This window comes from Haemaphysalis longicornis, unplaced genomic scaffold, assembly GCF_048455015.1.
Source record: "Haemaphysalis longicornis isolate Haplotype H1 unplaced genomic scaffold, Haemaphysalis longicornis Haplotype H1 scaffold_9, whole genome shotgun sequence".
Lineage (NCBI taxonomy): Eukaryota > Metazoa > Arthropoda > Arachnida > Ixodida > Ixodidae > Haemaphysalis > Haemaphysalis longicornis.
In genome coordinates this window covers 34627932-34641739 of record NW_027526460.1, presented here as the reverse complement: position 1 = coordinate 34641739, position 13808 = coordinate 34627932, and the positions used below count along the sequence as shown (strand labels likewise).

General features: G+C 45.8%; 1 protein-coding gene across 1 annotated transcript; it reads right to left on the bottom strand.

Annotated features, from left to right (window-relative positions):
- Positions 1–234: 234 nt before the first annotated feature.
- Positions 235–13272, bottom strand: LOC144152700 (uncharacterized). The gene is made up of 4 exons (XM_077684102.1): positions 13206–13272; positions 8956–11270; positions 7646–7710; positions 235–3520 (listed from the first exon to the last, which is right to left on the bottom strand). Exons 2-4 carry the CDS (start codon positions 11251–11253, stop codon positions 3433–3435), a joined length of 2451 nt encoding a protein of 816 aa, XP_077540228.1. The 5' UTR covers positions 11254–11270; positions 13206–13272; the 3' UTR covers positions 235–3432.
- Positions 13273–13808: the final 536 nt, after the last annotated feature.

The window sequence follows — 13808 nt, the reverse complement described above, 5'->3', positions numbered from 1 at the left end:
TCTTTTCGAAGGCCAACTTTGATATTTTTACAAACAATATTAGCAGTAAACTTATACATAAGGTAGTTTCATATTGGAAGTGGAATAGTGTGCGTAAATGTGTTTTGCTGAACTTTTTTTGTCTGTGCAAGCATGTGTAATGTCGGTACAAGCAAAGCAGATCTCTCACTTTGTGCTTACAGTAAGTATGACCCGCTTGGAAAATGATTGAGGTAGAAGAACATTGTGCAACCACACATTTATTTCACTTTTATTGGGCTAAGCATTGGGGAGCAACAAATGGCTAAGCAAACATGGGTGGAACAAAGCTCTTTGGCCATGGTCAGCAATGCATTGTAGCTCAGTTTTGCGAGGATTTCTGTGTGGAAGTTTTTCCTAAATATTTTGTTGACTTCCTTAACTTAGAGGGGCTGTTTCAGGCCTAGAAGCGTTTTCCCACTTCCCCTTGTTATTGCCGTTGATGAACGTACTGTGCCCATGACCGATTTGACGACATAGCTGGTTTTAGTAAAGGCCGTTATCACTGTCAACAACGATTTTTGATCGAAAACTAGTTCGATTTATTTAAAATATACTGCGGTGCAGCAGTTTGGAAACACTTTTCAAAAGGTCTTCGCCTTTCTGGCGTAGTTAGTCGGTAACCGCGAAAAGCACACTGCTGGTGCAAGGGAAATAATAGCCTAGCTTGCTTAGTTAAATACGTGAACAAATATTGGTCCCTGAACCATGCATGCAACAAGGGCAAAAAACAGTTACAGTTCTTGTTACCATGCAGGAGTAACAAAAACCATCTTAATTGCTTATGGTTTAACGGCCCCTATTACTTCTGTCTTGTTGATTAATGGTCACTGCCAGCCTTATAAACATGTTCTGGCGCACATATTTTTGCCCTTGTTTTAACAGTGCCACAAATTACAAGGTTTTGGATGTCAGGTTTGAACACCGCGGCGGCCACTTTTCTGGTGGAGGCGAAAAGCAAAAACGCCCTTTTGGTCAAGATTTTGGCTCATGTTAAAGATCTGGAGGTGGTCAAAATTAATCCGGAGCCCTCCACTACAATCAGGTTTGAACACTTAGGCTGAGGAAAAAGGGTTTGCACTGCCTTCATTTTCTTCTCTTTTTTGTGGGGAAGGAGGGTGTTTAAAAAGTTTTGAAAATTTTTACCTTAGCTAATGCACACTTTGTGAGCAGTCGTGGTACAGTTTTGCTGTGCCATAAAAAAAGGTGTGAAAAAATGTTTTCACTGAAACAAAACAGTTCCAATGTATGGGGTGCATGTTAGACTGTACTTCGTCTTTATAGCAATAGCATACTTTGTCACGAAAATATTTTTGTGTTCCCGCCATTGATTAGATTTTGCTGCACCACTATTTTTGGCTCTGCGTTGCACTGATCATGTTCTAAAATGTAAGAGAGGTCTATGTACTGACATGTAAGTCTTGGCTTTGAACAGCCAAGCTCAGTTATCTTTCTAAACCATACTTTTGCAAGCAGCAAGATAACATGACATTTAAAAACCTACCGTAAATTTGTGCTTGGTGTTGAATTGGCAGTCTTGTGTGCTTTTTGCAAGCCTTGCAGGTATTTGAGATTACGCATCTTAAACAATCACGGTAATTACCGTCATTTGGTGCTAACGGAGGCTGGAATTTTGGAATAATTTAGACCAGCCGGTATTTGCCAGTGACCTTGAGAGGGACCGAATCGAGCAAGTTATTAACGTTCTTCTCAGATTACACATCTGTTGAAGAAGAAGAAAAAAGTGATTGTTGGGGGTTGGGAGATGGGGAGATAGAGGTCGGTAACTGCCTGGCGTGGCGCCGACACCTCAACCGGCCGAGCAAGAAAAAGGAGGGAGGGGGAGAGTGGGTGAGGGGGAGTAAAGGAGGGTGAGTAACTGTGGCGAAGGATAAGGAGCTGAGAGAGAAGAAGTAAGGAGGGTGGGGGGACTAGTGGACTAGTCCGAAGTTGGTTTGGGCTGTTCATGTGAATCCTGCGTGCAGAGAAGAGACATTACGAGCTGCTGGAGGCAGGGGGCCATGCCGACATTAAACAAAAAGAAGAGAGAACTTGCAAACGAACGAACGAAAGAGAAAAGAAATTACGAGTTGACGGGGGCAGGGGGCCATGCCGACGTTAAACAAAAGGAAGAGAAAGAGAACTGTTGAGGATTCCTCTATGAGAGAGAGAATGAGGGGCAAGTGCAGGTAGGCTGACATGTTGCAGATTTTTTGGGGGTTTTGATTGATTGTTTTGGTATCACCTTTGTAACGGGATGATGGCATGTAGTTTCTCAGAGTATAAGCTAGTGCATCTGTGTTATACTTATCTACCCTGGTAATTTTAGCACTGCTATTAGGGGCAGGCTTCAGTAAATTGTTTTGTTCGCAACAGGTCGTAGCTGTCCTATATTATATTACTCTTTCTGCTTTTCCTTTTCCTTCACCAGCATTCCAATATCCCTTTAGTAACCTCCTTAACTTTGTTGTTTACTTTGTGGGTGTTATTTTGAACCCTAAGGCTTCTGAAAAGTGGACATTTCTCTTGCACGGATTTGGGTGCGTGACATCACATTTGAACCAAATGTGTCGAATCATTTTTTGGTTTCCTTTCTGCAGAGTACATATGCACAATTATTTTGGGCTTACCTCTCCAAAGAGCTCTTCAATTTCAACCTGCTTTAGTGTAAAAAGCAAAGTGCTTTTTTTTATTAATATTTGGATTCTCCTACACTGCTTCGGCAATGCGCAGAAAAGCAAATGTAAGGGTGGACAAAAACAAAAAAATGTCTGGGTGCTTAGCAGCAAAGCAAACTCTTTACGTTGTTTCTGGGGCCGTGCCTAAGTGACCAGGGAGATAATCAGGCCCGCTGTTCTCATTTTGAGTTTACAATCTCCGACTGCAGCATTTACAATGCTAAAGGAGAGGTGGTTCGGGCGCTCAGATGGCAGAAAGCTCTAACGGGGGATGTTTCCAGATAAAAATGCGTTCACATTAAGAAGAAGGGCAGAGCGGCTAGACGATGTTTTACTGAAGGATTGGAACTTGGTAGATCCAGGAAGTGTCATTGTGGGTGTCCATCGGATGACCACTGGCTTATCAGAATGCGTTTTCGATTAAACTTCAAAGTATTTATAACACTTTGGATAGATAGGACACTTATATTTTTGCTGTCAGTCCTTTACAAAAAGGCCTATTTTACCAATGCGCTTTGACGAACAGCCAGTAATTTTGTAGGTTGTATCGGGTGTTCTACTTGGCGTAGGGGGAACACGAATAGAGCTCGCATCATACTGTGTTGTGTACAAAGCATTGCTGAGTGCAAGTGGCGGAACAAATCTTGGTGGTGCTCTAAAGTAGCCCGTTCTGAAAGGCAAATGCACAAAAGGGTTTGACTGCAGGGAGGGGACGTAAGCGTTGTGGAGGGCCTCCTCAGTCCACGAGTTTCTTTGACGGGGATGCGGTCATCCAAGCAACCATGCCGACGGTCAGAATTGTCTGTAACAGACTGCTGCCCGACCTAGAATAGTCAAAACACAAGGCATCTTGTGCGAGTCGCTCACAAAAATTGCACGCTACAAGCATGAAACTGCAGCCAAGATATTGTACGTAGTGTTCAAACTATCAGCCTAACTAAGAAAGAATGACAAACGCCTGCTGGAAATTGTTGCTTGATCGGCTAAGTGCGATTAGACCGTTTCCTGGACATTTCAGAATTGGGCAATGGAACCAGTGATGTTCCGTACTGGGGCGAAAAATTCCCATTTCTCGGTTCGGAAATTCCCTATTTTTAGCATATTTTCCCTGCAGGTTTCTCAAAAATTCCCTGCGAAATTCCCTGCGTTCTTTTTCTTCAACTGACAGAGCTTTACGTGGATTTCTGTTCGGTTTTCGGCATTAGCCAGCGCCACCTATGTCTACCTTACGTAGACTTCTGGATGAAGACGCCGCAAAGAGAATGAGAGTTTCAGCGTGAACTTTATCTGCCGCTCAGCAGCCTTTGACTATGCATTTCAAGTTTTATACCAAACAGCATGCTCACTTTTCATGCTAAAGATCTAAGTAAAAACTGCCTGTATGGGGAAAAAAAAAAGACATTCTTGAATAATCGAGGTAATTTTGGCTCAGTGCTGGTACTCTAGTGCCATCTCTTGTTGACTGTGAGCACGCGCACTAAGGCACACTCGAAATGCTTGCTTTTTTGTGTATTGCACAGGAATACATGTGAACAGGCTTCAGCCCTTCAGCCGTTGCCGCTTCACGCTTTAATAGCTCTTCCTCGTGGAGTGTTTTTCCCTCTATGCACACTCCTGCTTTACGAACTGTATTGGAAGAGGTCTTGGATGTTTGTGGCTTGCAAGAACACGAATGCAGATATTTGAACATAAATCCGATGAAGTGTTATGGAAACTTCTTAAAAGAAAACAAAGTAATAAGTGGTGCCAAGTCCAGTTACTGACACTATCTTTTTTTTTTTACCCCTAGACTCCTAAAATTCCCTGCATCTATTAAAAATTTATTTTTTCCCTTTTGAACAAAATTACAGCCGGAAATTCCCCGAAAGAGGGAAAATTCCTCGCACGGAACATCACTGAATGGAACTACTCACCACCTAGCTATAATATGTTCCAAAAAAAAAAGCTGGGCTTTGAGGCATAAGAGAGGGATGCTGTGGAAGCTTTACTGTGCGCTGGCTGTAGAGACTTATGTTATGACCTTTTACACACTCTTGTTAAACCTCCAGTTTGCACCTTTGCTTCACGTTTTTTCTCTGAATGGGGAGGTGTTTCCCTACAGCTCCGTAGGATGATTGCACCATCTGTTGCATGGGCAGTGAAGCTGAAGGATAACGAAGACCAGCCCTTCCGAGTGGCCATTACAGCCATGAATGAAAGCATGATCACAGCGTTGCTGCAAAAATTTAGTGTTGTTTTATGTGGCGAATTTAGGACTATCATGAGAGTAAGTAGGATGCTGCACTGTGGAGATTATTGGCTTAGCAAGGTCAGTAGTGGTTACAGATGGTTATGCATTTACAAATTAGCAAAGACATTCACACAGCGCACAGTTTGCCACAGGTTGGGGTATACAGCTTTGGATTTAAATTTATATGAATGACGGTGAGCAGAAACATTTGAACGAGTTGTTTGCTGTTAGTGGCATGGTGTTTGGCCACACGATCAAGTGATGGTCCCACTTCATTCATGACTACACCAACACCACTACACATGCAGCTGGGAGCAGAGGCAGTCGAATGTGGAACATTTCTGCCAGAAAGAAAGATGCATGCTGCTCCCTCTTGCTGGCTCAACATTGCCCACTCAGGAGGGTTTACAGAGTGGGTGAGTTGTGCACTATGGCGCATCTATTTTGCTCGTGCTAAAAACTAACGTAATCAATGCTGAGCACTTGTATTGAATTTCAGTCCTGTGTTTCTCTCCAGTGCCGCACGATATGGCTGTGTATATTTGATGCACCCATTTGCAAAGCTACCATTTCACATTTGTGAAATGTGCGGTGGACTTGCAATTTGATAACAAAGGTGGCTGCCAGTGAAGAGCAGTTAATGTTTTTGTAAATTTGCCTGTTTAACTCATTCACTTTGCGCTTGTTGGGAAAGCAACGAAGTGAAAGACAGTAAATTACACCGCACACCTGCAAATGACCCGCTTACCCCAGCTGTGTACACAATTCCTTTTCACAAGGCGCGTGTGTAGTTTTGTGAACAATGTGTATGATGAGACGCCCTTAACCGAAGGATAAACATAGATGAATGCAGCTGCGTTCCAATATTCTGTGGGCTGTGCTAATTAATGAGAAGTGCTGACGTCGACGGAGACCTGCCGCTGTTAAAGAGCATTGCACCCCCTTGGATACTTGATGACGTGGCAACTTGCTGGTGAACTGCTTTGTGACGTGTGAATTCAGCAATGATGCTTAACTTCGGCAAAAGGTGGTGGGGATTCGGAATGCACAGGGAAGAGGTAGCAACCTTGCTTCGGGGCTTTCTGAGCAGAAGAATGCTGCTTGTCTCAGATGTCCTTCATGCACGCAACTTCATGATTGCAAAAGTTGACTCGTAATGGTCAAAATGTGTTTTCGACCCCTTAAAGCTACTCTTCCATAAATGTCACACCTTCTATGGAACAATTGTCCTAAGTTCCTGTATGTGTAGATGAGAGTTCCCAGTGTCCAGTAATAATATTGTGCATTCTAGGAATTGTGTGGCTTCGGCAGAAGAATAGTGAACAAGCATTGCTGCTTTAAAAGTACGCTGTAATCAAACTAGGCTCAAGGTGGTCTCTTCCTGTTCATTTTCTGAGTTCCCAGTAAAACCTTCTTTAAGCTTTCGTGTCACAAAATTTTCACCTTTCATCCCAGCTCGCTCATGATATAAATCATGACATCATCGCAGTACGCTCATCACCAACTGAGACGTCATCTCCCCATGGCAATTATGTTTACCCATCCTTTCCGCAATCCAGCTTGGCATGGCTAACATAGTAGCAGTGACATAGGCATGGATGTGCATTAATGAATTGAAAAGACTGCCACACTGATACTGGCATGTGCACAGTCTAGCATGTTGCCAGAGAGAAGAAACATCCGTGAGCATGTGGTGTGGGAAAACCAACTTTTAGAGCACTTTGACAGTGCCTGAAATTCAACTAATCACAATTACTGGATGTTTTAGGGAAAACCGAGAATTCCATTATGCTTATATTTTATATCTGAATTCGCTGCACTAACGGTTGGGGCTCTATAGTAGTACGCTCTATATATGCTCTATATGCTCTATAGTAGTACGCGAATGAAGGAGAAAGAATTCACATGAAAAGTCAGTTTCTTGCAAAAGTGCTGATTATTTGCCGAATTATTCAATAACAAGTAGGAATTTCAGAATTGCTGTTTTTGCCAGTCTTGAAGTACAATTTTTCTTATCACTATTCATAGCTACAACCATGCTAAGTAGTGAGCACATTTATGCATAAAGTCATGAATTATTGAGTTCACACATTCTTGGGGAAAGGGTCAACTGTGTTGTCAGTATGAATGCAAAACGTTGGATTCCCACTCGAAATGCATTTTCAACGTAGGTGACTTGCGATGGTCCCTTAGTCGCATAACCCTCTGATTAAAGCATCATAAAGACAACTTGCATCTATGTTTTGCATGAAAGAAGTATTCTTTGGTAATAGTTGCCCAACTTCATTACAGCCACGACAGACATTGTTCTTCCTTAAAAAGTAGTAGATATTGACAAACTTTAAATTTTCCCACTACTCGACATCAGCAGTGGCGAGGCACGAAAAATAGAGTAATCAGTGTGTTGTTCCATGCTAGCATTCCAGTGGTGTGGTTAAATGGAACCACAGGCACCGCTACAGTTGAACAATTATGTTTATTGATGGTAGCTGTCGTCAGCGACCACTAAACCCACAAACTGACCACTGTGACATCACAGGAGAAGTGTGAGAAAGTGTCTGGTAAATAACCGCTCTTTCATCTGTTTTCTTTTTATTATCCAGGCTAACTGTTCAAAGTTGAGTGTCTGACGTGGCACTCTTTAAAATGAACCAACCTGATATTTTTCTTTGTGGTCCTAGTAAGTTTGACTGGTGGTGTAGTAAAGTCATGGACTTACCTCGACATGACTTTATCCCAAGACAGATCCTCCTGGTGGTGCTTTGCGTAACGACCTATTTTCTCCTGGAAAGGAACAATGAAATTTGTAATTCAACTCTTGAGATACTTGGCAGCAGTGGAATATATATAATAAGATTGTTTGTATTTGTACTGAGAAACGAAAACTGGTTGTAACAGAAAACTACATTGAATCAAATATTCATGCTTCCTTCTTTTTTAACCTCGAGTTTATGCGTAAAATTACTTCATCAGATACATAATTGTGCGCAATTATTTCGTACCGGTCACAATCGTGCATAGCTGCAGCTCAAAAAACTTTTTCATTGTTTTTGTAGCTGCAAAGCACCTGATGATCACACTAGGCAATTCTGTGATATGCAATGTACTTTTTTTGTGTTTGATGAGAGGAATCACAACCCCTCTTTACAAGGGGGACAAATATGCAGGCTCCTTGTGCAGCCTGGGGAGTCGTAAACTTCTTTTCTTTCAACACTGGTAACAGTCACGAAAGATTCACCGATATATCACCCGTGTTAAAATCCTTGTGCACTATGCAGACAATCCAGCCATGGACCTCTTCCAGAGAGAAACTAACTCATAAATTCTGGTGGCAGCTGTCGTAATCATTGGCCTATGATACCCCTTTAGTTGGTACAAGCAGATGAAAAAGACGGTGAAGTGAGCGGGTGAATTGGCATTGCTCCTCTTGAGGCAGTAGTCTTTCATGACACTATCGGTGTTGAAAATAAATAAAGTTCACCCCTGCTCAGTCTGCACATTGCATTAGTGAGGCATAGGTGAATCGGGTGTAGACTGCTTCAGAAAAGCCGTTAACTTCTTCAGCTTCTGGTGGCCAGCTTTCAGCATCATGGGCTAGTGCTTAAGGGGTTATGTGTCAAGTGTTGATTTTGAATTGATTGATTGATTGAATGATTGAAAGAAGTATGTTAATACAAAGAATTGGATGCACTTAGCCCAGGGTTCTTTGCTGTTTTGGCCTAGCTGGAGTGCACGTTGAATATGAGTATCAAATTTTCTGATGAGATACGCACACAGAGACAGTGGTCATAAAATATCTGGCGAAACATGCTAACAGTTTTACTATAAAATCATACACAAAGCACCACAAGTTATCCCGAGTGATCAGTTACTGTCTTGAAAATTTTTCATTTTAACGTTCAGTTTTTCGTATGTGATACACCCTGTATTTTGTATGTACAAGCAAAGGCTACTTCTGCAATCACCTGATTTACAGGAACACCTCTGAGTTAGAAAACTGTAGCAAACATTTTGAGAGAGGATGCAAACCTTGTACTTGTCAGAGCCCTCCTCAGGAAGAATCTTTTCAAGGCCTTCTCTCAATGATGATGATAACTCCGTTTTAAGGAATGGCATGTTCGGGAGATCACGTCGGTTGTTCAGTGCATTTTCACTGGAATCTTGCCGCTTTTCTAAGAATCTCGTTGGGTATCGTTCGAGTCTGCTGAGCAAGATCTGTGTGTCATCTTCAGTCAGGCGGAGGCTGTTTCGTGCTGCGCCATTTCTAATGTTTCCCATTGATCTACTTGCAGCAGTCGTGATATCGTCTATGATCGCAGATCGCCTCGTTTGCAATCGGACGGACCTACGCGTTTCTTCAAAACGGAAGTCACCGTACGAGGTCGGCATGCCCTGCCTTTCCACAGATGATAAGCGGCCTTCGCGATGTCTCAAGTCGGCACCCATTATTCTGCGAGAGTCTTCGATGTGTGGCAGCGGGTTATAGCGGTCCCCGCTATCCTGAAGGCGGTTCGCAGAGTGCCGTGCGAACAGAATGAGCGCTTGACCATTATCTTCCGACAACCTGTCTTGCCTAGTGAGACAGCTTCCTCGTTCGAGGCGGCTGTCGCCATACCTGACAATGTCTGCAGGATACTCCACCGTCCTAGTAAAGGTGTGTCTGTCTCGAGACCTACGAGACAGAGCCATCGAGTTCCTCCTGGTGTCATCACTACGAACTTGGCTCCTGGTGCGCACTTGATCTGAATTCCCAGCTTTGTTCGCCCAGTCAAATATGCGACTTGTTCGCGTGTGCATACTCCGCATTGCATCGGGGAATCGCATCTCTCCAACTCGTGATGAGCCGGCGTAGCTTCTTCTGTTGGGAATATCACCTGGCTGCACTTCGGCACTCCTGGAGCTGAATCGTCTGTGGTCGTGTCTGTCCTGTGCAGTTTCCTTCGGCTCGGGGTCTTGCAGACGACGTAAAGAAGAAGAGTAGCTATCGCGGTTTCGTGCGTGTCTATTGCTCGAGCCAAAGAATGAACGAGTGGCTCCTAAGTCTTCACCCCTTGTGCCACCATTGATGTACTGCCGGCTCGCAGAAAAGCGCCTGGTATCGCGGTTTTCATCCTTGAGCGAAACAGGAAGGTCACTGATGCTTCTCTCTGCGTGCACAGTGCGCCGTTCCTGGTTGCCCCCGTCATCGCCTTCCTTGCTGTTGCCGCTGCTTATGCTGCGGCTTCTTCTCAAGTTTTCTTGGCAAGGTTGTCTGGCCAAAGTGGCCCCCCTCCTTGGTGTGCTTTGTATTAACGCCGTGGCATCGCTGTTTCGTTCGCCAGCATGGCGATGCTCAGAATTTTGCACCTTTCTTAACTCGGGCCCCCTCATCCTGAATGATGGGCCCTGCGCTAAGCCAATCAGGTTGCTTCGGCGGCCTATGATTCGGTCGCCCTGATCCATGGCATCCTGAAGGTGCCGGTCCCGATTAGCACTGCTATTCGCCCGAAGCCTAGAGGGTCCAGAGCGGGAGGTATCTGACCTTGTCGCGCGAATGAGGTCTTTTTCGCCTTCCAGGTTTTGCGTTCGGGTCTCGGTGAGTCTTGAGAGCCGTGTTAGGCTTAGCGCCTGCACGTCGTCGTGACGTCGACGGGCGTCGAGATCCGCAGCTCGCCTGCCACGAGAGGTACGCGCTTCGCTTTCATAACGCCTCACGCGGTCAGACGTTCGCCGATCATCCGAACGAACGCGATTGCGATTGGCTGATCGAATCCGCCGCCTCGAATCTTCTCTAACCCAAGTGGGTGTGTCCTCGGCCATCCTTTGTCGTGCGTAGCGGTCGGGGCGTTCCTCGTTTGTCACGTCAAGCCTCGTGCGTTCATCTCTGGACTCGCGCGCTTCTCCCCGCAGATCCGACACGCGAGATTCGAGAAGAATGGCACTTTCAACGCTTCGCGTCGAAGCTTCGGTGCGTTCTCGCCGGCTAAGCCTTTCGAGGCTGACCAGAACGCGGCGGACGCTTCTCTCGGCTACGCCGGAGTCCCTGGCGCTTTCCCGCCGGAAGCGAAGGTACGACTCCTGGGAGCGCCTCGTGGCGGACCGAGCGCCGCGTACCATTTGCGGTTTGTCCTCGCTCAGCAGAGAAAAGCCCACCGACCGTTTGTCGGGGTCGTGGTCGTGGCGGCGCGCAGAACCGCAGCTGCGTGCCTCGCAGGCGTCCTCCCTCACGCCGACGCCGGTCGTGGGACTGAAGCCCGTCCAGTGCTGATCCAGAAGCACCCTGTCGTCCAGGTAGGCCTGGCACGGAATGGCGATCGCCACGAGGATAAACCACACCGCCGTCAGCATTCAGATCCCGAGCCCGTCTGCGAATTCGAGCGGTATACGCCACATTCAGTTGCGTGATGAGCTGAGAACGATAACAAATGCAAACGAATGGGAGCAAAAGGCAAGCTCGCGAGCTTGAGTCAGCTTCAAAGTGTCGGTTACCCTGTAGCGGAAGTCTAATTTCTGCCTAGCTATTATTAGCCCAGGTGTTACGGAGAACGGTTAAACGAACAATCTTCATAATCGACCATAGAACCTACCGTTCCAGAATTTTCATTAACCTAGTACATTCGTGGGAAGTTGTTGTACGCCGTCGCCAGAGGTATAGCGCGCCGGCGCAAAGCTCTGGTGAAAGCCGACAAGAGCGCGAGGCACCGCCAATATACTTCAGAAAAAAAAAATTACGAGGACGCCCAAAGACTCCTTATGTAGCAATTGCGAAAGCATAAGTGTCATATACTGCAGAACGGGCACGTGTCCTTATTAACCGTCTTTTACATCTCGTGCCTTTTGTTTTTTTTTTCCTTCGGTTACAATAGGACTTAGCGCACTACCCGCATTTGCATCGCCAAGCAAGGATGACATTCAGCGGGGATATACGTTGCTATACTCTCATAATGCTAACTGTGTAGTTAGCATGCACGTGGGATGTTGCGCCACGTGGCAGTCCGCACCCTGTGCTCTCGCATAAAGGGGTGACCGCCGGGGATGTACGCGTGTCTGGACGGGAAAGACACCGGCAAAACGTCGCTCCCCAGGACCCTTCAAGAGGGCAACACCGAGCCTTAAATTTGAGCAGTCGACCATCTGTACATGTGTGCCATTCGTCGGTCATATTGTGACAACCAGTGGCCATATTTTTTGTACCATCCATGGACGTCGGATTTTTGACCAGCAGAGTGAACGGTGCTCTCGCACTAATACTCCCGAGGTCGCCTGAGCACTTCGTACGAGTTGTGAGAGCCTCTGAGTGCTCCTGCCACTTTTGCGCTGCGCCGCTGCGCCAGGTCAGCGGAGCACGTTCTTGAAATGCCGCCGAACACCGCACTCAACTCTCCGCTTTCCACGTGGCCCTTGCAAACCTGTAATGTTGCCTAACAGCGCGGTCCTCTACTTGCGTTTTTATTAACCCAAACGAAGCACGTGCTACGAACAGCTTCGGAGTGGCGTGTCAGCAGTTTCTCGGCTTCCTACGCCGATGACATAACGGACGCCGGCTTTCTTATCACGTTTTAGGGCGAAACATTCGGTGTACGTAGCGCGCTACTATCTTCTCTCTCCGATAACCGCCTAGATTTTAATTTTCACCGTTTTATATCCCGTCGCGAATTCATAGAAGGAATGGCGATGAATTAAAAATACGGGCCGACCAAACGGGCCTACTCATTTCCGACCATATAGTTTATTTCATTGAACTTTATTATAGTACAGTACTGAAATATAGCGTCATCTTTACACTACAGGACATGCGTGGTAACACCTGGAAGTCACGTTTTAATTTTTTAAAATTAAAATGAAAGATAAAAATATCCACAGTTAGCATTATTGTTTCCATTCCAGATCCTTAACAACGTGGACTCACATTCCTCGACTGAAGGCGGCCCTAGACACACTAAACGCAAGCGTGTCTTTGCCTCAATAAAAATGTCTTGTCAAGGAGTTTAAGATGTCTAGTCTTCATACTGCAACTGCTGCAATACTTTTTTAGGATGACCTGGCAAGGTCTGGAAAGGTCCTAATGAGACGTGCTCGAGCGGTCTTATAGCTGTCTTGTAGCTATGCTAAATGTACTAGACAGCTTGCAAGGTGATCTTGGCTGAATCCTTGGGGCGTGTAAAATTACAACAGGAGGCCTATCTACAAGACAGCTCTAGGGCATCTTATCCTGCAGCTGACGGACTATTTTTCCCTAGTCGCGCGTCAAATACGCGCACTGGCGTCAGGTATATTATTAAGCGGCGGACAGCACTTACGTTTTTCGCAGAAGAGATGCCGCTAGAACGGACAGCGCCGAATGAAACGTTCTCACCGGCGCTCGCTTCCTTTATATAGCGGGTCCGTGCCCGTAGCCGGCGGTTCGGGATTTGTGCTGCACACTTATCTCCGGCCGCACGCGCGGCTTAAGCAAACGTCGTCCGAAAAGTCAAGAATGAGGTACGCTGGACTATCAGCGCGGGAAGTGCATTGTGGCTTTGCCGCGGCGCCAAAAATACGCGCCACTGTTTGCGCTACAGTCAAACAAGGGTTTAGCCCATTGACGTAGGCTTTCTGAAATCCCGCTTACTGGCGCTAAGAATGGACGGGAGCACGGCGAGCACGGCGCGTTCTCAGAAACGCGCGCTGTTCCTCCTATTTTGGGAAAAGGCTTGATCTTGAAGCATTTCGTTCTTATTATTGCCGTGAAAGAAAATAAACAGGGCACACATTGGCATAGTGTTCACTTTGAACGTATTGACGCTGCCTCTGCTCATACTCAGGTTGTGGAAATTTTATTTCGTAACCTTAGTCGTATTCTTTACGCATCTGCAGGCCTTCGTTTTATCAATGAACATGCCTCCCATTCCGGACCATTCTTC